This window comes from Protopterus annectens, chromosome 11.part0 (assembly GCF_019279795.1).
Source record: "Protopterus annectens isolate FY-2018-M chromosome 11.part0, PAN1.0, whole genome shotgun sequence".
NCBI lineage: Eukaryota > Metazoa > Chordata > Ceratodontiformes > Protopteridae > Protopterus > Protopterus annectens.
Window position 1 is genome coordinate 21309861 of NC_056745.1, and position 26277 is coordinate 21336137.

At 40.3% G+C, this 26277-nt stretch overlaps 1 protein-coding gene across 1 annotated transcript in view; it reads right to left on the minus strand.

Moving 5' to 3' along the window:
• Window positions 1-2352, minus strand: part of LOC122815135 (zinc finger protein 501-like) — a 73306-nt gene extending 70954 nt beyond the window's left edge. Inside the window, exon 1 of the mRNA XM_044087388.1 lies at window positions 2173-2352. Coding sequence (XP_043943323.1) covers window positions 2173-2184 — 12 coding nt within the window. The 5' untranslated portion in view covers window positions 2185-2352. The remainder of the gene's footprint in view (window positions 1-2172) is intronic.
• Between the last annotated feature and the right edge of the window lie 23925 nt (window positions 2353-26277).

Here is a 26277-nt window from a genome sequence, read left to right on the forward strand (position 1 = left end):
GAAGCAGAAATTATTTTACCTTCCATGAAAAAATAATGCAGTAATCTGGCACATGGACTCCACCAAGCAGCTTTACAGACTGTTGAAAGGCAACAGTTTAAAGTTCACAAAGTAAAGGAGATACTTTGCTTTGGAGCCGTTGTAGAGGAGTACCTTTAACGTGATATCAGAGCTGCCACCCTCTACACATTATACCAGGGAGGTAACTCTACCCCCCCCCCCCCCCCATCTTTCGAACCCTGTTCTGTAAATATAACCTACTCACATCATGTACTGCAAATGGAAAAGTACAAGAGTGTCTCACAAACTGAATCAAAGGACTTGTACCAAAGACTACAGCATTTCTCCCTATCCTTTGAAACTTATCACTCTGTCGTTGGCCCATGCCTGACGCAACATTAAATAATCCCTTACCGCTTGAAAGCCTTTACAGTACCATGTGATGGCCAGAATAAAGAAGCTACTTGGCTTCTATGAAAATTATACAACAATACTGTGAAATGTGATAACTTTACATTTCAAGCAATCCCACCTGTATGGAATTAATTCCTCCTCACAGTTAAACTCACCCCTTCAAACTATAATTTAAACATGGGTGTCAGATGAGCGCTTTTGTTCCCTTTATTAGTTGCAATGGAATGAAAGGACTCCTCTGACACCCATGTTTAAGTTATTCTTTCCTCAAGTGGGGAATCATTGTGTGTTTTTTGCTGTTATATTGTTTGTTTATTTGGATCAAACATTTCAAACAGGAACTGGATTACTACACAGGCACCTGAAACTTCCAACAGGAGATCTGGGTTGTCAAACTCTAGATGTCCAAAAGGCCTTAAGCTTGTTCAGCAAATCTATTCACCTATGAAGCTTCTGATCCTTGCACATTTAAACATGATTAAAGAACTGTTTTCATTTATTTTCCCCATTGTCATTCTGAAATAACATTGCTAACACTGAACTGTTTTCTTAGAAAACACACACAACTTTAAAACCTTGCTAACAAGAAAGGGATCCCAGCATTCCATGCTATAAGAGCAGCAAAGATGTTGATGGCAGCCTAGGACAGAATGGAGTCACAAAAGGAGGTGGTATGTCTGGTCCTTTCTACCATACCTCTCAACCTCGTTAACACAAGAAATCTGGACACAGCCTAAAATAATGGGGGGACAAAGGCCCAAAAACAGAGACAAGACAGATTTTAAATATTGCTATAAACTTAGAAAGCTGCTAGAATAACAGGATGTGTTAGTATACTTTTTTGAAAAAATAAAAGTCTGAAACTGAAATATACGTCATTATTTAGTGACTTCAATCCTATGTGATTTGCCAGAAAACCACAGATTATACTAGGAACAGACCAAACATCAGAGGCAAAAATCTGGAAATTCTGTGAAAACCCATACAGTTGAGAGGTATGCTTCCTACACTATGAAAGCAGGTGCCTCAGAAAACGATTTCCTGCTACTTCTAGGTGTCACTCCTGAGGTAGGATTCCCTCATATGCTCTCCATGAGGGAGGTGATGAACAGGCTTTGGGACCACTTCTTCCTTTACCCCAGACCCTCTAAAGCCCAAGTTGCTGTTAGAGCTTGGGCCTCCAGCAATACAGACAGACATACAAGCTACCCCTTCAACACTGGGCTGATTTATTCCAAGGCACAGCTATGTTACTGTTAAGGAGAAAGGGAAGTTCTTCCTGAATGGGACAAGTGTAATTAAATCTACATATTTTGTCCAGTATTTCTACTGTACGTGTGGGTGTGTAAACATATGATACTCACAAAATAAAGTTTAATGTATTCCATTTTAACTTAAATGGCCTACCAGAATGGCTTCTTACACAATAGAAACAGTATGTATGGACACAGCAGAGGATCTTGTGTCTGTCTGGACAAGGATTTCAGCATAATGATACAGACAGCTTAAAACAGTAGCTGATAAAACAGTCACTGTTAAAAAATACAAGCAGGAGTCACACTCTTAGCAAACAGAACTCTCAAAAAGTTATTTAGTACAAAGTAAATTACATATCCTTTAATGTTAAGCATTCCTGGCATTTAGCTTTACTTTAAACAACTTTAGCCAAAAAAAATACTACGCTGAATTTTTTTCTGATAACTAGAACCCACATCATACAAACAAAGTCATGTGCAGTGTACTCTAAATATTACTTACCTCTAGCTTCATGGCTCTGTTTCAGACTTCAAAACCACAAACTATACTCTTCAGAAACATGGGCAGACGTTCTCTCCACAGGTCAAGCAAAACAGCACAACAGATGATACCAAGAATTACAAATTCTTTTGATAGAACAAAGAGAACTTAGTAGCTTAAACTTCATTTCCTGTCCATCACTGAAAGGAGTTCCACCTACATCATGCAAATTCACTTATTAATATTTATAGCTGGGCAGCACCGTAGGAGGAAGACTTGAACAGATTTCCAAATCTGCTCATTAATATGTATAAAAGGGCAGCACTCTAGGTGGAAGAATTGAGCAAATTTGCAAATCTACTTATTAATATGTATAAAGGGACATTATCGTAAATAAAAGACTGGAACAGATTTGCAGATTCACTTATTAATATATATAGATTCCACAGTACTGTGGGGTGGTGGACTTGAGCAGATTCATTTTAAATTGTTGGATTTTTATCATTGGGTACCTGGCAAGGTTAAGAAAACACTTTAGGCTTCTTCATTTAGAATATAGATAGCTGGTTTGAAATGCAATAATATCTAAGACACCATAATTTTCAATTAAATGTTGCCACAGAGTAACAGCAGCAGAAACCTAGGTGCTGCTTAGTGTCACAACAAATCAATAATACAAACTGCAGAGGAAATACGCATTCCCTCACAGAATTATTAGCAAATTCTGTGACTGCAGACAGCTGCATTACTTGTCGCTGGCGAATGCCATTTTCTGGAGCGGTGTATCCTGCTTGCTTAAATAAAATGATACCTCTGTCATTTAGTTTTATACTGTAGCACCATTCTAAGCATGCAAAGTAATTTCTGAAGTGGGGATACTAGACCTTGGCATGGTACTGTATGCAATGGTAGGAAAGGGCTCTGTAAAATGACATCATTTGTCCTTCCTCCTACAAGTATCAGTGTGGACATTGCAGCCCAGCATTTCACTTTCCATACTGGTCACAGACAGACACTGACTGGTGTGGCTTGATAGGGAGTCTTAAGATGGTAAAGGATAAACATTTTTAATATATATTATTGGGATTGCTGCAGCATAAGTAGATGATAACACATTTTTGAATGCTTAGAGTCACCCCTGTGGCTTCCTGTCTAATTAGACATCACAAAGTGGTATGACATCAGTAAGTCATGTGTTACAGGTTCATAACCTCATTAGCCAGTTGAGTATCAACAAAAATAATGCTGATTTGAGTTTGCTTTCTCTGAGTGTTGTGTGTGATGGAGATACTGAAAGGTACTGGATGGATGGCTTAAACAGGACTCCATTAGTGACCCATAATGTATGCATTTAAAATGTCTGTTTCTGGCATACCTCAAACATTGCGCTCCATGGCCAGTTATTTTAAACTCAGCAGAAAGTTATTGTTATAATCAATTTAAACAGTTTTCTTTAGACTAAGGACTGACATCTTCACATGATGGAGAGGTTCGTGAACATAAGCACTAAGTCATGTGGTCTGTATTCATTGTAGTGCCTCACTTAGTGAATAGGTCTAGGGGTGAAGGGGCAGACTAAACAAATAATATTTTAATGTTAGTTGAAGAGGGCTCAGCATGCACTACAGTTTATGCTTATGGGCACACTCATGGCACAGTCACTGGGAAATATATGCTGGCATGTTCTTGGTGGCTGGGGCAGCAGTATGACTCAGTCAGGCTCTGGTCAAGCTGACTACCTGGGACAATTTTATGGGATTTCCACCTACAAGAAGAAGGGTGGTGGTGGTTGGATGGAGTGTAGATGGGGTACAAACTTGAGTATAAAAGAATCAGACACCCTAGGCCTTGGTAATGGAAAGTGGCTTTAAAGGCATGGAACAACACCTCAGTGGAGAAGAGAACATAAGATCTGGTACAAGAAGTGAAAATGTACCAGCAAGATACAGCAAAGCCTAATGGATAGTTGAATGATGGCATTGGATGCTTGCTTTATATCTGCAAAAAAACTAATAATAAGTAGGTTAGAATCAGTCATAGAAAGAACAAAACTTGAGATTGAGAGTAGAGCCGTGTGACTACTGTACCCAGACCTAGAGATGTGCTGCTCCTTGGGAAGATGACCATGCTTCTCAATAACTGGAGACACTGTGCATATGCAGGGCTTTTAGAACTTTAACCAGCAGTATGAGAGTGGAAACTGGTCCATAGTCAGAGGAAGGAATATGAGGACATTCACTGTCCCATACGCACGAGAGCGTGCACAAATATCACACGTCTCAAGCATGAGCACTGGCAGCCTGTGAGTAACATTAGTATAGGTATTCCCAATTCACTGTCCCATACACACGAGAGCGTGCACGAATATCACACGTCTCAAGCATGAGCACTGGCAGCCTGTGAGTAACATTAGTATAGGTATTCACCACCGACTGTTCCATACACACGAGAGCATGCACGAATATCACATGTCTCAAGCATAAGCACTGGCAGCTTGTGAGTAACATTAGTATAAGTATTCCCCACTCACTGTCCCAAACACACAAGAGCATGCACAAATATCACACATCTCAAGCATTAGCACTGGCAGTCTGTGAGTAACATTAGTATAGGTATTCCCCACTTACTATCCCATACGCACAAGAGCGTGCACAAATACACACGTCTCAAGCATGAGCACTGGCAGCCTGTGAGTAACATTAGTATAGGTATGCCCCACTCACTGTCCCATATGCACAACAGCGTGCACAAATATCACACATCTCAAGCATAAGCATTGGCAGCCTGTGAGTAACATTAGTATAGGTATTCCCCATTCAATGTCCCATATGCATGAGAGTGTGCACAAATATCACACGTCTCAAGCATGAGCACTGGCAGCCTGTGAGTAACAGTAGTATAGGTATTCCCCACTTACTATCCCATTCGCACAAGAACGTGCACGAATATCAGATGTTTCAAGCATGAGCACTGGCAGCATGTGAGTAACATTAGTAGAGGTATTCCCCACTCACTGTCCCAAACACAGGACAGCATGCACGAATATTACATGTCTCAAGCATAAGCACTGGCAGCCTGAGAGTAACATTAGTATAGGTATTCCCCACTCACTGTCCCAATTACACTAGAGCGTGCACAAATATCACACATCTCAAGCATGAGCACTGGCAGTCTGTGAGTAACATTAGTATAGGTATTCCCCACTTACTATCCCATACGCACAAGAGCGTGCACAAATATACACGTCTCAAGCATGAGCACTGGCAGCCTGTGAGTAATATTAATATAGGTAATCCCCACTCACTGTCCCATACACACAAGAGCTTTTGGGAATATCACATGTCTCAAGCACGAGCACAGGCAGCCTGTGAGTAACATTAGTATAGGTATTCCCCACTCTCCCATATGCACAAGAGCATGCACAAATATCACACGTCTCAAGCATGAGCACTGGCAGCCTGTGAGTAACATTAGTATAGGTATTCCCCATTCACTGTCCCATACACACAAGAGCTTTCGGGAATATCACACGTCTCAAGCACGAGCACTGGCAGCCTGTAAGTAACATTAGTATAGGTATTCCCCACTCATTCTCCCATACGCACAAGAGCGTGCACAAATATCACATGTCTCAAGCATGAGCACTGGCAGCCTGTGAGTAACATTAGTATAGGTATTCGCCACTCACTGTCCCATATGCACAAGAGCGTACATTAATATCACATGTCTCAAGCATGAGCACTGGCAGCCTGTGAGTAACATTACTATAGGTATTCCGCATTCAGTGTCCAATATGCACAACAGCGTGCACAAATATCACACGTCTCAAGCATGAGCACTGGCAGCCTGTGAGTAACATTAGTATAGGTATTCCCCATTCAATGTTCCATATGCAGGAGAGCATGCACAAATGTCACAAATCTCAAGCATGAGCACTGGTAGCCTGTGAGTAACATTAGTATAGGTATTCCCCATTCAATGTTCCATATGCACGACAGCATGCACAAATGTCACAAATCTCAAGCATGAGCATTGGCAGCCTGTGAGTAACATTAGTATAGGTATTCCCAATTCACTGTCCAATATGCACAACAGCGTGCACAAATATCACACGTGTCAAGCATGAGAACTCGCAGCCTGTGAGTAACATTAGTATAGGTATTCCCAATTCACTGTCCAATATGCACAACAGCCTACACAAATATCACACGTGTCAAGCATGAGCACTGGCAGCCTGTGAGTAACATTAGCATAGGTATTCCCCACTCAGTGTCCCATACATGCGAGAGCGTGCACAACTATCACACATCTCAAGCATGAGCACTGGCAGCCTGTGAGTAACATTAGTAGAGGTATTCCCCATTCACTGTCCCATATGCACAAGAGCATGCACAAATATCACACATCTGAAGTGTGAGCACTGGCAGCCTGTGAGTAACATTAGTATAGGTATTCCCCCCTCACTGTCCCATACGCACAAGAGCGTGCACAAATATCACACATAGAAGTGTGAGCAATGGCAGCCTGTGAGTAACATTAGTATAGGTATTCACCACTCACTGTCCCATGCACATAAGAGTGTGCAGAAATATCGCACATCTCAAGCATGAGCACTGGCAGCCTGTGAGTAACATTAGTATAGGTATTCCCCACTCACTGTGCCATATGCAGGAGAGTGAGAGCGTGCACAAATATAATGTCTCAAGCATGAGCACTGGCAGCCTGTGAGTAACATTAGTATAGTCATTCCCCACTCACTGTCCCATGCCCCATACATGTGAGAGCATGCCCAAATATCACATATCTCAAGCATGAGCACTGGTAGCCTGTGAGTAACATTAGTATAGTCATTCCCCACTCACTGTCCCATGCCCCATACATGTGAGAGCATGCCCAAATATCACATATCTCAAGCATGAGCACTGGTAGCCTGTGAGTAACATTAGTATACATATTCCCCATTCACTGTCCCATACACATGAGAGCGTGCAGGAATATCACATGTTTCAAGCATGAGCACTGGCAGTCTGTGAGTAACAGTTGTATAGGTATACGCAATTTACTGTCCCATATGCACGAGAGTGTGCACAAATATCACACGTGCCAAGCATGAGCACTGACAACCTGTGAGTAACATTGGTATAGGTATTTCCCACTAACTGCCCCATACATGTGAGAGCGTGCACAAATATCACAAGTCTCAAGCATGGGCACTGGAAGCCTGTGAGTAACATTAGTATAGATATTCCCCACTCACTGTCCCATACGCACAAGAGCGTGCACAAATATCACACATATAAAGCATGAGCACTGGCAGCCTGTGAGTAAGATTAGTATAGATATTCACCATTCACTGTCCCATATGCACAACAGCATGCACAAATATCACACATCTCAAGCACGAGCACTGGCAGCCTGTGAGTAACATTAGTATAGGTATTCCCCATTCACTATCCCATATGCACAACAGTGTCCACAAATATCACACATCTCAAGCATGAGGACTGGCAGCCTGTGAGTAACAATAGTATAGGTATTCCCCATTCACTGTCCCATATGCACAACACCATATCACATATCTCAGTCCCATATACACAAGAGCACGTACAAATATCACACTTCTCAAGCATGAGCACTGGCAGCCTGTGAGTAACAATAGTATAGGTATTCCCCATTCACTGTCCCATATGCACAACACTGTGCACAAATATCACACATCTCAAGCATGAGCACTGGCAACCTGTGAGTAACATTAGTATAGGTATTCCCCACTCACTGTCCCATACACACAAGAGCACGTACAAATATCACACTTCTCAAGCATGAGCACTGGCAGCCTGTGAGTAACATTAGTAAAGGTATTCCTCACTCACTGTCCCATGCACACGAGAGAGTGCACAAATATAACACGTCTCAAGCATGAGCACTGGCAGCCTGTGAGTAACATTAGTATAGGTATTGCCCATTCACTGTCCCATATGCACAAGAGCATACACAAATATCACACATCTCAAGCATGAGCACTGGCAGCCTGTGAGTAACATTAGTATAGGCATTCCCCACTAACTGTCCCATATGCACAAGAGCGTGCACAAATATCACACATCTCAAAAAGGAGCAGTGGCAGGCTGTGAGTAACATTAGTATAGGTATTCCCCACTCACTGTCCCATATGCACAAGAACATGCACGAATAACACATGTCTCAAGCAGGAGCACAGGCAGCCTGTGAGTAGCATTAGTATAGGTATTCCACAGCCACTGTCCCATATGCACAACAGTGTGCACGAACATCACATGTCTCAAGCATGAGCACTGGCAGCCCATGAGTAACATTAGTATAGGTATTCCCCACTCACTGTCCTATACGCACATGAGAGTGCACAAATATGACACGTCTGAAGCATGAGGACTGGCAGGCTGTGAGTAACATTAATATAGGTATTCCCCACTCACTGTCCCATGCACATGAGAGAGTGCAAAATTATCACACATCTCAAGCATGAGCACTGGCAGCCTGTGAGTAACATCAGTATAGGTATTCCGCATTCACTGTCCCATATGCACGAGAGCGTGCACGAATATCACACATTTCAAGCATGCGCACTGGCAGCCTGCGAATAACATTAGTATAGGTATTCCCCACTCACTGTCCCATACATACAAGAGCGTGTAGGAATATCACATGTCTCAAGCATGAGCACTGGCAGTCTGTGAGTAACATAAGTATAGGTATTCCCCATTTACTGTCCCATGCACACGAGAGAGTGCAAAATTATCACACATCTCAAGAATGAGCACTGGCAGCCTGTGAGCAACATTAGTATAGGTATTCCCCACTCACTGTCCCATGCACACGAGAACGTGTACAAATATCACACATCTCAAGCATGAGCACTGACAGCCTGTGAGTAACATTAGTATAGGTATTCCCCACTCACTGTCCCATGTGCACCAGAGGGTGCACGAATATCACAGCTCTCAAGCATGAGCACTGGCAGCCTGTAAGTAACATTAGTATAGGTATTCCTCAGTCAGTGTCCCATATGCACAAGAGCATGCATGAATATCACACATCTCAAGAATGAGCAAAGGCAGCCTGTGAGCAACATTAGTATAGGTATTCCCCCTTCACTGTCCCATACACGTGAGTGCGTGCACGAATATCACACATCTCAGGCATGACCACTGACAATCTGTGAGTAACATTAGTATAGGTATTCCCCATTCACTGTCCCATATGCACAAGAGTGTACACAAATATCACACATCTCAAGCATGAGCACTGGCAGCCTGTGAATAACATTAAAATAGGTATTCCCCATTCACTGTCTGATACACACAAGAGCATGCAGGAATATCACATGTCTCAAGCATGAGCACTGGCAGTCTGTTAGTAACATTAGTATAGGTATTCCCCATTCACTGCCCATATGCATGAGACTGTGCACAAATATCATATGTGTCAAGCATGAGCATTGGTAGCCTGTGAGTAACGTTAGTATAGGTATTCCTCATTCACTGTCCAATATACAGAAGTTTCTAGCATGAGCACTGGCAGCCACTGAGTAACATTAGTATAGGTATTCCCCAATCACTTTCCCATACACGCAGGAGTGTGCACAAATATCACACATCATAAGCATGAGCACTGGCAGCCTGTGAGTAACATTAGTAGAGGTATTCCCCATTCACTTTCCAATATGCATGAGAGCATGCACAAATATCACACATTTCAAGCATGAGCACTGGCAGCCTGTGAGTAACATTAGTATAATTATTCCCTATTCACTGTCCTGTAAGCAAAAGAGCATGCACAAATATCACACATCTCAAGCATGACCACTGACAGTCTGTGAGTAACATTAGTATAATTATTCCCTATTCACTGTCCCATAAGCACAAGAGCATGCACAAATATCACACATCTCAAGCATGACCACTGACAGTCTGTGAGTAACATTAGTATAGGTATTCCCCACTCACTTTCCCATACATGCGAGAGTGTGCACAAATATCACACATAATAAGCATGAGCACTGGCAGCCTGTGAGTAACATTAGTATAGGTATTCCCCACTCACTGTCCCATACGCCCAAGAGCGTGCACAAATATCACATGTCTCAAGCAGGAGCACTGGCAGCCTGTGAGTAACATTAGTACAGGTATTCCCTACTCACTGTCCCATACACAAAAGAGTGCACACAAATATCACACGTCTCAAGCATGAGCACTGGCAGCCTGTGAATAACATTAGTATAGGTATTCCCCACTCACTGTCCCATACGCACATGAGAGTGCACAAATATAACACGTCTCAAGCATGAGCACTGGCAGCCTGTGAGTAACATTAGTATAGGTATTGCCCATTCACTATCCCATATGCACAGGAGCGTACACAAATATCACACATCTCAAGCATGAGCACTGACAGCCTGTGAGTAGCATTAGTATAGGTATACCCCACTCACTGTTCCATGCGCACAAGAGGGTGCACAAATATCACACATCTAAAGCATGAGCACTGGCAGCCTGTGAGTAAGATTAGTATAGATATTCACGATTCACTGTCCCATATGCACAACAGCGTGCACAAATATCACACGTCTCAAGCACGAGCACTGGCAGCCTGTGAGTAACATTAGTATAGGTATTCCCCATTCACTGTCCCATATGCACAACAGCGTCCACAAATATCACACATCTCAAGCATGAGGACTGGCAGCCTGTGAGTAACAATAGTATAGGTATTCCCCATTCACTGTACCATATGCACAACACCATGCACAAATATCACACATCTCAAGCATGAGCACTGGCAACCTGTGAGTAACATTAGTATAGGTATTCCCCACTCACTGTCCCATACACACAAGAGCATGTCCCAATATCACACTTCTCAAGCATGAGCACCGGCAGCCTGTGAGTAACATTAGTATAGGCATTCCCCACTAACTGTCCCATATGCACAAGAGCATGCACAAATATCACACATCTCAAAAAGGAGCACTGGCAGCCTGTGAGTAACATTAGTATAGGTATTCGACATTCACTGTCCCATATGCACAACAGCTTCCACAAATATCACACATCTCAAGCATGAGGACTGGCAGCCTGTGAGTAACAATAGTATAGGTATTCCCCATTCACTGTCCCATATGCACAACACCGTGTACAAATATCACACATCTCAAGCATGAGAACTGGCAACCTGTGAGTAACATTAGTATAGGTATTCCCCACTCACTGTCCCATACACACAAGAACGTGCACAAATATCAGAGGTTTCAAGCATGAGCACTGGCAGCCTATGATTAACATTAGTATAGGTATTCCCCACTCACTCGCCCATACACACGAGAGTGTGCACAAATATCACATGTCTCAAGCATGAGCACTGACAGCCTGTGAGTAACATTAGTATAGATATTCCCCACTCACTGTCCCATACACAAACGTGTGCACAAATATCACACGTCTCAAGCATGAGCACTGGCAGCCCGTGAGTAACATTAATATAGGTATTCTGCACTCACTGTCCCATACACACATGAGAGTGCACAAATATGACACGTCTCAAGCATGAGCACTGGCAGGCTGTGAGTAAAATTAGTATAGGTATTCCCCACTCACTGTCCCATGCACACAAGAGAGTGCAAAATTATCACACGTCTCAAGCATGAGCACTGGCAGCCTGTGAGTAATATAAGTATAGGCATTCCCCATTCACTGCCCATACACACAAGAGCGTGCACGAATATCACACATCTAAAGCATGCGCACTGGCAGCCTGTGAGTAACATCAGTATAGGTATTCCCCATTTACTGTCCCATACATACGAGAGCATGTAGGAATATCATGTCTCAAGCATGAGCACTGGCAGTCTGTGAGCAACATTAGTATAGGTATTCCCCACTCACTATCCCATGCACACGAGAGCGTGTACAAATATCACACGTCTCAAGCATGGGACTGTGAGTAACATTAGTATAGGTATTCCCCACTCACTGTCCCATATGCACGAGAGCATGCACAAATATCACACGCCTCAAGCATGAGCACTGACAGCCTGTGATTAACATTAGTATAGGTATTCCCCATTCACAGTCCCATATGCACCAGAGTGTACACAAATATCACACATCTCAAGCATGAGCACTGGCAGCCTGTGAGTAACATTAGTATAGGTATTCCCCATTCCCTGTCCCATGTGCACCAGAGGGTGCACGAATATCACAGCTCTCAAGCATGAGCACTGGCAGCCTGTAAGTAACATTAGTATAGGTATTCCTCAGTCAGTGTCCCATACGCACAAGAGCATGCATGAATATCACACGTCTCAAGAATGAGCACTGGCAGCCTGTGAGCAACATTAGTATAGGTATTTCCCACTCACTGTCCCATACACATGAGAGTGTGCACGAATATTACACATCTCAAGCATGACCACTGACAGCCTGTGAGTAATATTAGTATAGGTATTCCCCATTCACTGTCCCATATGCACAAGAGTGTACACAAATATCACACATCTCAAGAATGAGCACTGGCAGCCTGGGAGTAACATTAAAATAGGTGTTCCCCATTCACTGTCTGATGCACACAACAGCGTGCAGGAAAATCACATGTCTCAAGCATGAGGACTGGCAGTCTGTTAGTAACATTAGCATGGGTATTCCCCATTCACTGTCCCATATGCACGAGACTGTGCACAAATATCATATGTGTCAAGCATGAGCATTGGCAGCCTGTAAGTAACGTTAGTATAGGTATTCCTCATTCACTGTCCAATATACAGAACAGCGTGCAAAAATATCACAAGTTTCAAGCATGAGCACTGGCAGCCAGTGAGTAACATTAGTATAATTACTCCCCATTCACTGTCCCATAAGCACAAGAGCATGCACAAATATCACACATCTCAAGAATGAGCACTGGCAGCCAGTGAGTAACATTAGTATAGGTGTTCCCCACTCACTGTCCCATACATGCGAGAGCGTGCACAAATATCACACATCATAAGCATGAGCACTGGCAGCCTGTGAGTAACATTAGTAGAGGTATTCCCCATTCACTTTCCAATATGCATGAGAGCATGCACAAATATCACACCTTTCAAGCATGAGCACTGGCAGCCTGTGAGTAACATTAGTATAATTATTCCCCATTCACTGTCCTGTAAGCAAAAGAGCATGCACAAATATCACACATCTCAAGAATGAGCACTGGCAGCCTGTGAGTAACATTAGTATAGGTATTCCCAACTCACTGTCCCATACGCCCAAGAGCGTGCACAAATATCACATGTCTCAAGCAGGAGCACTGGCAGCCTGTGAGTAACATTAGTACAGGTATTCCCTACTCACTGTCCCATACACAAAAGAGTGCGCACAAATATCACACGTCTCAAGCATGAGCACTGGCAGCCTGTGAATAACATTAGTATAGGTATTCCCCACTCACTGTCCCATACGCACATGAGAGTGTACAAATATAACACGTCTCAAGCATGAGCACCGGCAGCCTGTGAGTAACATTAGTATAGGTATTGCCCATTCACTGTCCCATATGCACAGGAGCATACACAAATATCACACATCTCAAGCATGAGCACTGGCAGCCTATGAAAACCATTAGTATAGGTATTCCCCCATTCACTGTCCCATACACACGAGTGTGCACGAATATCACATGTCTCATGCAAGAGCACTGGCAGCCTGTCAGTAGAATTAGTATAGGTATTCCCCAGCCACTGTCCCATACGCACATGAGAGTGTACAAATATAACACGTCTCAAGCATGAGCACCGGCAGCCTGTGAGTAACATTAGTATAGGTATTGCCCATTCACTGTCCCATATGCACAGGAGCATACACAAATATCACACGTCTCAAGCATGAGCACTGGCAGCCTGTGAGTAACATTAGTATAGGTATTCCCCACTCACTGTCCCATACGCACATGAGAGTGCACAAATATGACACGTCTCAAGCATGAGAACTGGCAGGCTGTGAGTAGCATTAGTATAGGTATTCCCCACTCACTGTCCCATATGCACGAGAGCATGCACAAATATCACACGTCTCAAGCATGAGCACTGGCAGCCTGTGAGTAACATTAGTATAGGTTTTCCCCATTTACTGTCCCATATGCACGGGACTGTGCACAAATATCATACGTGTCAAGCATGATCAATGGCAGCCTGTGAGTAACATTAGTATAGATATTCTCCACTCACTGTACAAATATCACATGTCTCAAGCATGAGCACTGGCAGCCTGTGAGTAACATTAGTAGAGGTATTCCCCATTCACTTTCCAATACGCTTGAGAGCATGCACAAATATTACACATCTCAAGCATGAGCACTGGCAGCCTATGAGTAACATTGGTATAGGTATTCCCCACTCACTGTCTCATGTGCACCAGAGCGTGCATGAATATCACACATCTCAAGCATGACCACTGACAGTCTGTGAGTAACATTAGTATAGATATTCCCCATTCATTGTCCCATATACACAAGAGTGTACACAAATATCACACATCTCAAGCATGAGCACTGGCAGCCTGGGAGTAACATTAAAATAGGTATTCCCCATTCACTGTCTGATACACACAAGAGCGTGCAGGAATATCACATGTCTCAAGCATGAGCACTGGCAGTCTGTTAGTAACATTAGTATAGGTATTCCCCATTCACTGTCCCATATGCACAAGACTGTGCACAAATATCATATGTGTCAAGCATGAGCATTGGTAGCCTGTGAGTAACGTTAGTATAGGTATTCCTCATTCACTGTCCAATATACAGAACAGCATGCAAAAATATCACAGTTTTCAAGCATGAGCACTGGCAGCTAGTGAGTAACATTAGTATAGGTATTCCCCACTCACTGTCCCATACACGTGAGAGCATGCACAAATATCACACATGATAAGCATGAGCATTGGCAGCCTTTGAGTAACGTTAGTAGAGGCATTCCCCATTCACTTTCCAATATGCATGAGAGCATGCACAAATATCACACGTTTCAAGCATGAGCACTGGCAGCCTGTGAGTAACATTAGTATAATTATTCCCCATTCACTTTCCCATAAGCACAAGAGCATGCACAAATATTACACATCTCAAGAATGAGCACTGGCAACCTGTGAGTAACATTAGTATAGGTATTCCTCACTCACTGTCCCATATGCCCAAGAGCGTGCACAAATTTTACATGTCTCAAGCAGGAGCACTGGCAGCCTGTGAGTAACATTAGTACAGGTATTCCCTACTCATTGTCGCATACACAAAAGAGTACGCACAAATATCACACGTCTCAAGCATGAGCACTGGCAGCCTGTGAATAACATTAGTATAGGTATTCCCCACTCACTGTCCCATACGCACATGAGAGTGCACAAATATAACATGTCTCAAGCATGAGCACTGGCAGCTTGTGAGTAGCATTAGTATAGGCATTCCCTGCTAACTGTCCCATATGCACAAGAGCGTGCACAAATATCACACGTCTCAAGCACGAGCACTGGCAGGCTGTGAAAACCATTAGTATAGGTATTTCCCCATTCACTGTCGCATACACACAAGAGTGTGCACGAATATCACATGTCTCATGCTAGAGCACTGGCAGCCTGTGAGTAGCATTAGTATAGGTATTCCCCAGCCACTGTTCCATACGCACAACAGTGTGCACGAATATCACATCTCAAGCATGAGCACTGGCAGCCTATGAGTAACATTAGTATAGGTATTCCCCACTCACTATCCCATACGCACAAGAACGTACACGAATATCAGACGTTTCAAGCATGAGCACTGGCAGCCTGTGAGTAACATTAGCACAGGTTTCCCCACTCACTCTCCCATACACAAAAGAGTGTGTACAAATATCACACGTCTCAAGCATGAGCACTGGCAGCCTGTGATTAACATTAGTATAGGTATTCCCCATTCACAGTCCCATATGCACCAGAGTGTACACAAATATCACACATCTCAAGCATGAGCACTGGCAGCCTGTGAGTAACATTAGTATAGGTATTCCCCATTCACTGTTCCATATGCATGAGAGTGTATACAGATATCACACATCTCAAGCATGAGCACTGACAGCCTGTGAGTAACATTAGTATAGGCATTGCCCATTCACTGTCCCATATGCACAAGAGCGTACACAAAAATAACACATCTCAAGCACGAGCACTGGCAGCCTGTGAGTAACATTAGTATAATTATTCCCCATTCACTGTCCCATAAGCAAAAGAGCATGCACAAATATCACACATCTCAAGAATGGGCACTGGTAGCCTGTGAGTAACATTAGTATAGGTATTCCCCATTCACTGTCCCATACACATGAGAGCATTCAGGAATATCACATGTCTCAAGCATGAGCACTGGCAGTCTGAGAGTAACATTAGTATAGGTATTCCCCACTCACTGTCCCATGCACACGAGAGCGTGTACAAATATCACACGTCTCAAGCATGAGCACTGACAGCATGTGAGTAACATTAAAATAGGTATTCCCTATTCACAGTACCATACACACAAGAGTGTGCGTGAATATCACATGTCTCAAGCATGAGCACTTGCATTCTGTGAGTAACATTAGTATAGGTATTCCCCATTCACTGTCCCATAAGCATGAGACTGTGCACAAATATCACACATCTCAAGCATGAGCACTGGCAGCCTGTGAGTAACTTTAGTATAGGTATTTCCCATTCACTGTGCAATATACACAACAGCATGCACAAATATCACACATCTGAAGCATGAGCATTGGCAGCCTGTGAGTAACATTAGTATATTTATTCCTCATTCACTGTCCCATACACACAACAGCATGCACAAATATCACACATCTCAAGCATGAGCATCGGCAGCCTGTGAGTAACATTAGTATAGTTATTCCTCATTCACTGTCCCATACACACAACAGCATGCACAAATATCACACATCTCAAGCATGAGCATTGGCAGCCTGTGAGTAACATTTGTATAGTTATTCCCCATTCACTGTCCCATAAGCACAAGAGCGTGCACAAATATCACACATCTCAAGAATGAGCACTGGCAGCTTGAGAGTAACATTAGTATAGGTATTCCCCACTCACTGTCCCATAAGCACAAGAGCATACACAAATATCACACATCTCAAGAATGAGCACTGGCAGACTATGAGTAACATTAGTATAGGTATTCCCCACTCACTGTCCCATATGCGAGAGAGTGCACAAATATCACACGTCTCAAGCATGAGCACTGGCAGCCTGTGAGTAACATTAGTATAGGCATTCCCCACTCACTGTCCCATACACTTAATTGACGAGTTACACTCAGCTGGATCAATTCCTGGAAAACCCCAGGTTTAATTTCCATTCATGAAGAGCCTCCTTGGTCCTGCTCTGGTTGACTATGAGTAGCCTGAAGGGTCAAATTGAGCTGAGTTGTTATTTCCAAGGTTATCATACCTAGTCTGTAAAGAGAGTAAGATCTATTAGCCACCTGTTTAGGTTCCACATCAGTGTGGTGTTGTCTGTGATTACTAGTTGAGGTCTAGGAGACTGAGAGCTTTTGCAGCATTTATTACAGTCGTCATCTCTGACATTTATGTGTTTTAGTCTGTTATAATTGTCCCACAGACCCAGAATTGTCATCACATTGGAAACAGCTCCCCAGGCAAAGTTTGTTGCATCTGTAGTTGCAGACTGAGGGGAAAGAGGAAAGGAGAAGGGAAGACCTGGGTTGGGAGATAACTGGTCCACCACCAGTGTGACTACCTTCTTAGAAATCCCAGCACAAGAATCTGAAAAGATTGAGAGTGCTTATGTTTTGTCCAGACTGATTTAAAGTGCTATTAAATTTTCTTCATATGACATCTAGCTAGTGGAATTATGAAAATTGTAGAGGCCCTGAAACCCATAATCCTGAGATATTCCTTGTCTGAAGTTAGGGACTGATTGGAAATGATCCAGAAATTGTTCTTCATAAAGGTCTACTTTGTACGAAGGAAGAAAGGCCCTTCCAACAGATGTATTCAGAAGGCATCCCATGAGAAGGAATGAGAGATGATTTCTGAATGCTCACCTGGAATTCCAGACTGAGGAGAAGTTCCTTGGCCCAGGCCTGAGAATCCGGAAATTTTGTCAGCAAATTTAAAACAGCCATATAAACATGGAAAGATATGAATGTTTTGTAATTTGCAATGAGCGATTACTGATGCCAGACACTTTGCAAATACTCTTGGTTCTGTAGATAGTCCAAGCTGTAAAGAATTCAGAGAGGCTCTAATTACAGAAGAAGGGAGGGTAACAGTTAACTTCCTCATATTCTCAAAACAAGTCAGCAAAAACTAACACATGAGCCTGGCAGTTTAAAATTCTAAAGGTTAAAGTAGCAGACTTTCTGTGACAGGAGGTTGATTGTTGGGCATACTGCAGGCTTTCAAGAAAACATCCTCTAATGCTGGCAAAACAAGAGGAATATCTGTAGACTGATGAACTAATTTGTAGTATATTGTAATAGTTTTTTCCCCAATATTTTAATTAAAAATGAAAAAAGAGAATAAAAATTGCCTAATACAGTGACCATAATGAACAGACAGTGTTTAACAACAGTGAAACTAAATAATTATTTACATTATTTACAGAGGCCTGAAAACATTTTGAATAATACAAATATTAAAAAAAAAAACTTTCAGTGAAGCAAACAAATAATGATTAAACAGTGTTAAAAGTCAGTTCGGAAAGTCACAGGTTTGAAACCTGTGTCCCTGGATTGTTGGTAAAACTCCTTTCTTTCTTTAGTTCTGACTTCCTTGTTTATGGTTTCTTTAAGTAAGGAGAGAAATTCATTAAAAAGCGGAGAGGTAGTAGAGGTCCATTTCTTTGTAATACATTTTCTGGTTACTGATATTATCCATAATAAATATGAATTTGATTTATTTAAAGAAAATGTTTCATCAGCATTAAGAAAAATTAAAGTTTTAGTTAATGTGAAGTTATCTGATAATAAAGCTGAAAGAAATTCAATATATTTCCAAAAATTCCTTATTTTAAAGCAGTCATAGAAAATGTGGAACCAATCTGCATTACATGATGTTAGGTATCTCCAGCAAATGAGATTTTTCAATTTTTTTGAATTTAGCAATTTTGTCAGGAGTTAAATATATTCTGTGGAAAACTTCCAAGTAAATATACTTCAATATTGACCCCAAGAAGTGAATATTACTGAATATATAATTTTAAGTTTTTCTGTCTGAGAAAGACTATGTGGCAGGCCTTTAGTCATTGTGTTCCATTGCTTAGTTGTTAAAATGTACCTGTAATTTAACAAAATACTGCATAATTTGTATACTAAATTATCATACTTTTGGTCATTAAATAATATTTCAGATACGAGTGTGATTAAGGGAGGCTGATCTAAAGAGGATGAGTTCTGAATATTTCTGCATAAGTCTTGAGAATAAATAATTAAATTTTGTAGTAATAACCAGTCTAGCAGTGATAAGTTATAGCCTTTTATAATTTGTTGAAGTTGTAAAGTTTTGAAATCTTTAATAGATTGTTGCCAACAAATACATTTTTTAGTTTCCCATTCATTAAAGATGTTAATATGAAGCTTATCCAATAATTTTTTTGTGATTTTAAAAGGGATCGTTAGGTCAAACCAGGATTTGATATCTGCATTTAAGTATATTATTTTCCTAAAGTTGTTAATAATGTTACTTAGATAGTTTAGTTTTGTCTGTTTTGTCACATTATATTGAAGAGTGTGACTAAGAAGAAACCAAAACTTATTGGAGGGAATTTTGGAATGAATTTTACATGACAGCGAATTTTCGTTAGCTATATGGAGAGCTTTCCAATCTAAGTTATAATTTGCGTCAATCCAATTTAATGTACTTTTAAGTAATGATGCCTTGATATAGGTTTCCAAGTCAGGGACTCTTCAACTGCTGCCATCCCAGGATCTAATATGGTGTCTATACGCAATCCTTTTTTATGAGTCTAATATAATTATTCACAGGATGGGTGTCTTAAGCCAAAATAATATATAAAATGTTGGGAAGGAGAGTCATTTTTAACAATTGCAGTCTATCCTCAAATGAGAAAATTGTATTGTTCCAGCTGCTTATGTATGTATTTACCTGAAGTTTTTATAATTTGTTTCTCGTTTTTTTCCAAAGTTTTGCATAAGATTATTTCGAAATAATTTAGTGCATTAATTTGTTCTCCAATGATGCTTTGGTTAGCTAGTTTAGATTTCCGTTTCTCATTAAGAATAAGATGTTTAGATTTTTGCTTATTAAAGTATAGGCCTGGCATTTTTTGAAAGTTATTTATGCTTGTGTCTAGTTCTAATAATTCTTTATTTGACATAGGTAAGGTAAGCAGAATATCATCCACGCTTTTTTAGAATTGTATTGATTATAAATATTAATGGCTTTGATGTCTTGATTATTTTAATATTTCTATGACAAGGTCATAATATTGGGGATAATGGGCAAACTTGTTTGGTGCCTTTGGTTATGGGGATGCATTTGAAGCAAAGGGGCCTAATTTGATGAAAGCCAAATTATCTTTGTAAATAGCCTTTATCATGGAGATGAAAAATACTGGAAACGAAAATGATTTTAGTGTTTCAAACAAAAAATCCCAGTTTACTAAATCAAATTACTTTTCTTTGTCTAGACTCAACAACAAAGCTTCTTCATTTTCTTTGTTTAAGAATTCTATTAATGTAGAATAAAAAATATAACCAACAGCTGAAAGCAACTTAGTACAAAAATCAAGGAAATGTTCCACCAAAACCAAGCTGCCGCCAAGACTGATAATAATGAATAAGACTTTATTCAAGAGGATAAGCGCTTTCACACTTAGTGCTTCATCAGATCCATAAAAACATCACAAATACACATTACCTTATATATAATACAAAGGCAATCAAATATAAACAGCAATTACTGATGTATGCTTCACTTTTTTAATGCAGATTTTAAAGGTACAGATGAATTAAGCCCAGGCAGCTTATCAGCCTGCAGCCTCACAATCCATTTAGTTTCGATATTCTCTAGTCTATTATTAAAGTCACCCCTTCTCTTACTAGCATGTACAAGTTGCAAGGCACTGAATACAAAGGAATGCCCAGGTGCCAGAGAAACATGTTTGGCTAATGCATTTAATATGTTCAAACGTTTAATATCCCCCATATGCTGCAAAATGCATTCCTTCGTCATTCTAACCATCTTGCCCACATAGAAACTTGTACACAACCTACTCCTAGCCAAATAGATCAATCATTTAGACCTACAATCTGCATTAAAACATGGTTTAAAAAATAATCAATAATAGGATGCTGAAATTCTTGTAGCACAGAAATAGAGCTACAGGCTTTACATTTTTGACACATGTAAGTGCCAAGATGATTAGAGGCAGGCAAAAAAGCATGAGATGATTTATAACAAAGTTGTCTGTTCAGGGAAAAAATTATTCCTGAAGGCATAATGGGGTTTATCACCCACAATATATTTAACTTTCTCATCAGAAAGTAAAATGGGCCAAAACTTACTAACAACATTACACACTTGTTGACTATTATTACCATATCTAAAGGACAATCTCACATTAGTAATGGTATTAGCATGAACATTTCTTTCACATGGAGTGTAAGTTCGATGAAAAAATGGTTGACCTCTATCTGAACGGGATCCGTACAGATCCCCAACTGCACTTTCCACCAAAACACAAATCACTGAGCATACTTAACCGAAAGTGCTGTTCACCGAAGCAGTACTTTCGGATAAGTATGCTTGTTGTGCCAGTCGTACTACAGTGCAGATAAGGGAAAATTCCCTTTTCCCCACTGTAGTGCAACCTCGGAGTGAGAATATTAAAGTGGGGGGGTGTGGGGGGCACAGCTCCCCATATGGGGGGTGCGGGGGGGCTTGCCCCCCTGCATAGCAGTAGGTTTAATGTTTTTTTTTAAACATACTTTAACGAAAGCACTTTTTCGGTGAAAGTGCTTTCGTTAAAGTGTGTTCGGTAATTATGGATTCGGACTTTTGATCTTTTAATCAGAAGTCCTAGATCCATCTGAATGCATTGCTCTAACCATATTTAGACTATTCTCCAATGACTGTTCATTGTAACCTCTCACTAATAAATCTTCCTTGATGCCTAACATGGCTTCATGACAGTGAACATCATCCGTATGTAAATGTGACATACGCAAGTATTGTCCTGTAGCGATATTCCTAAAAATATGCTTAGGATGCATACTATTAAAGTGCAAAAGTGCATTCTTTCTACATTCCTTCCTATAAACAGAACTGGACAAAATGCCATTATTCAATGTAATCCTAGTATCCAGAAACTCAATTGTCTTGTGTGAGTGACTCACAACAAATTTAAAACAACTGCTGGTGGATTCAAGATATTGCACAAACCTCAGAAGGTCTGGAACTGAACCATGCCACAAAATAAAAATGTCCACAAAACGTTTATAGTACAGAAGTCTGGAGGTGAACTCATGACTACAGAGGACTACCATGCACTCCCAGTCCGCCAACACTAGGTTGGTATAACTGTTAGCACATGGAGTCCCCATGGCTACTCCAACCTTCTGTCGATAAACTAAATCACCAAATAAAACACATTGTTATAAAGCACTACCTCCATTAATGTTCCTAAACAGTCTATAAAATCCAATGGGTAGCCAGCATTCTCCCTTAAAAAACTCTTAAATGATGCTATCCCCAAATCATGTGGAATAATGGTAAAGAAAGTTTGGATGTCCTTACTAACCAAGACAACATTCTCATCAAATACACCACGGCCTCTAGCAAACTCACCCAAACTACTCAAGAAATGCTCAAGTGTCCCTTAAAACAGCCACCGCTTTCTCAAGTGGCTTCTTGAGTTGCCCCTCCAAGAAAATTGAAATAAATTCAGTAGCCCAACCTCTCCCCGAGACTATCAGTCACAAGGGAGGGTCAATAAGGGTCTTATGAACTTTTGGTAAACCATGTATAACTGGAATTAAGGGATCAGTCACTAACATAAAATCATAAAGTGCCCTATCAATTGCTTGCTCCATCAACAAGTCATAAAGACAATTATGTACATTAGCAATAATATATGTTAATTGATTCTCAGTCAAACATTCATATGTAGAAACATCATTAAGCAAAGTTGTCATATAAAAAAATCATACATTTTACTATCTAGGACCACAATTGAACCCCTCTTATTGGCTGGACGTATAATGAGTTCATTATTAGTCCATATCTCATTCAATGCCTTAAACTCAGCACTGTTTAAATTATAAAAGCTATTCTTTTCTAAGTCAGTACATAGCAGTTCCTTTTCCAAAGTTCTAGAGAAAGTCTCGAGTACAGGTGGCAACTGTGAAACGAAAGTACTTGTGCATTTAGGCTGAAAAGCATTATTTGCAGCCATAGAACTAGTATTATCACCATAAAGTAGCTTAAAAGCTACATTCCATGTAAAAAGTTTCATATCAAGCAATACATCCTCAATGCACACAGGTTGAAAAGGCACAAAACTGAGCCCACTATTCAATAAACTTACTTGTTCAGTGGACAAGGGAATGGATGATAAATTAAAAATCAACAAATAACTTTTTTCCGACTGCTCTCCTCCATTACAGAATCGTTCTCCATGGACGGTTTCTACTTCTTCCATCCTAAACTGGTGCTCTGCCCCTGCTGAAGGTTTGCAGCTGTTTGAAGGGAGCTGGAAAATTAAAAAAATGTTCTCATGAGAAGATGCACTGCTGTCTTTAAGTCTTGCACCCAAAATGACCCCTGATGTACTATCAGAGCTAGCAATAGAAATGGAAACATCATGGTTCACAGCAGGATTCTCCACAGAATTCAAAACTTCCGAAACTTGATTTACTTCTGGCTGTAGGGTACAAGTAGGTGAACGTAGTGGCTGTTCAGCCCCAGTTGTGATGACTGATTACTGGATGCAGCAGAAGTCCGTTCGGACACACGAGGCCATACAAATATATTACCCTTCTTAAAATCAGCCATATCTCTGGCCAATTTATGTTTTTTGATGATTTGCTGTCTATCATCAAATGCTAGTACATTCATTAATACAGTGTCAATTTCAGCCATAACAAGCTGATCAGAGAACTTAGTAAACAGTTCATTCTGCATGCTCTCAAGCTTTAAAGTTAATTCCCTCTCATATGGTGCAAAAACTCATTTAAGAGACACATGTAATTAAAACTTAATTCAACATTAAGCAACTGCCATATTTTTAGAAGGATGGGGTATGTATTGCCATAAGTGGGCATGCGGAGAACCCGCAGGTCCCTAGGTATAACCTTATGATGAAGACATGCCTCCATATGGAGGCGCTGCCATTGCATACACTTTAGTTTGTATAAATCATTCTCAAAGTTTTTAAGCAAGTCTTTAAACATACCCCATTAATTAGGTTCAGCTGTTGGTGCCTCTTCAGAAAAAAACACAACTCAAAAGAGGATTACTATCAATGCTGTAGAGCTGCTTAAAACAATGCTGTTGAGACAATACCATTGCCTGGACGATAACCAAGTTCAATATCCACTTGCTCAGCCATGAGCTGCTGGCTGCACACAAAGTTAAAATGTAGAATAAAAAATATAGCCAACAGCTTAAAGCAGCTTAGTACAAAAATCAAGTAAATGTTCCATCAAAACCAAGCTGCCACCAAGACTGATAAAAATGAATAAGATTTTATTCCAGAGGGTAAGCGCTTTCACACTTAGTGCTTCATCAGATCCATAAAAGCATCACAAATACACATCACCTTATATATAATACAAAGGCAATCAATTAACCAATCAAATATAAACAGCAATTGCTGATGTATGTATTGATTATAAATATTAATGCATTTGATGTCTTGATTATTTCTTATTGATGATTTTAATATTTCTATGACAAGGTCATAATATTAGGGATAAAGGGCAAACTTGTTTGGTGCCTTTGGTTATGGGGATGCATTTGAAGCAAAGGGGCCTAATTTGATGAAAGCCAAATTATCTTTGTAAATAGCCTTTATCATGGAGACGAAAAATTTTGGAAACAAAAATGATTTTAGTGTTTCAAACATAAAATCCCAGTTTACTAAATCAAATGACTTTTCTTTGTCTAGACTCACCAACAAAGCTTCTTCATTTTCTTTAAGAATTCTATTAATGTTAATATTCTTTTGATATTATCATGAGTGTGCCTTTTATGAAAAAACCTGGTTTGATCATTATGAATTAATTGTGAAAGTGGAACCTTTATTTTGTCCACAAATATAGACATAAAGATTTTATTGTCATTGTTTAATAAGGATATTGGTTTATATGATTTACATAGCTATGCATCTTTGTCAGATTTAAGAATAGAGGTTATCAAGGAGTGTCTCTAAGAGGGAGGGATCATATTTTTAGTTTGTACTTCAACCAGAATGTTACGAAGTAAAGATATAATTGAATCTGTGGGCCTTGTTAGGTTTAATGTTTTTGATTTTATTTAGAGATATTCATTTCTCAAGAGATGTTCTAACCTCCTCTGGGATGGGCTTCAAATTCAAAGTGATTAATTCTTGGGTTGTAGCATTTTTGTTTATATTATCAGAGTTATAATGTTTGGTGAAACAATATCCAAAGGCTTCTAATACAGCTCCAGTGTCAGAAACTGTTTGTTAGCACCTTCATATAGTAATTTTAAGATATTATTTGTCTTGGAATGTAATTTTGCTCTTGATTACAAATTGTATGTGTTTGGGAGTACAAGCATAATAATTACATTTTTTCTAATGCTAAGTTTATTTTGTGTGCCAAAATATCTACATATTTCTTGTTTAATGCACCTATTCTTTTTTTATTTGGGTTTGTGGTGATCTAGACCTCAAATAGGACAATTGAGACTGTAGGTTTTGTAGCTCCAATTCCCATTCCTTAAGTTTTTTTTTATACCAGACTATAGTTTTGCCCTAAATATATGTTTTCAGAGAGTTCCAAACCATAATAATATTTGTTTCAGAGTTATTGTTTGTCTCCAAAAAGAAGTTTAATTTTGATAATAATCATGGTTTGAAGTCATTT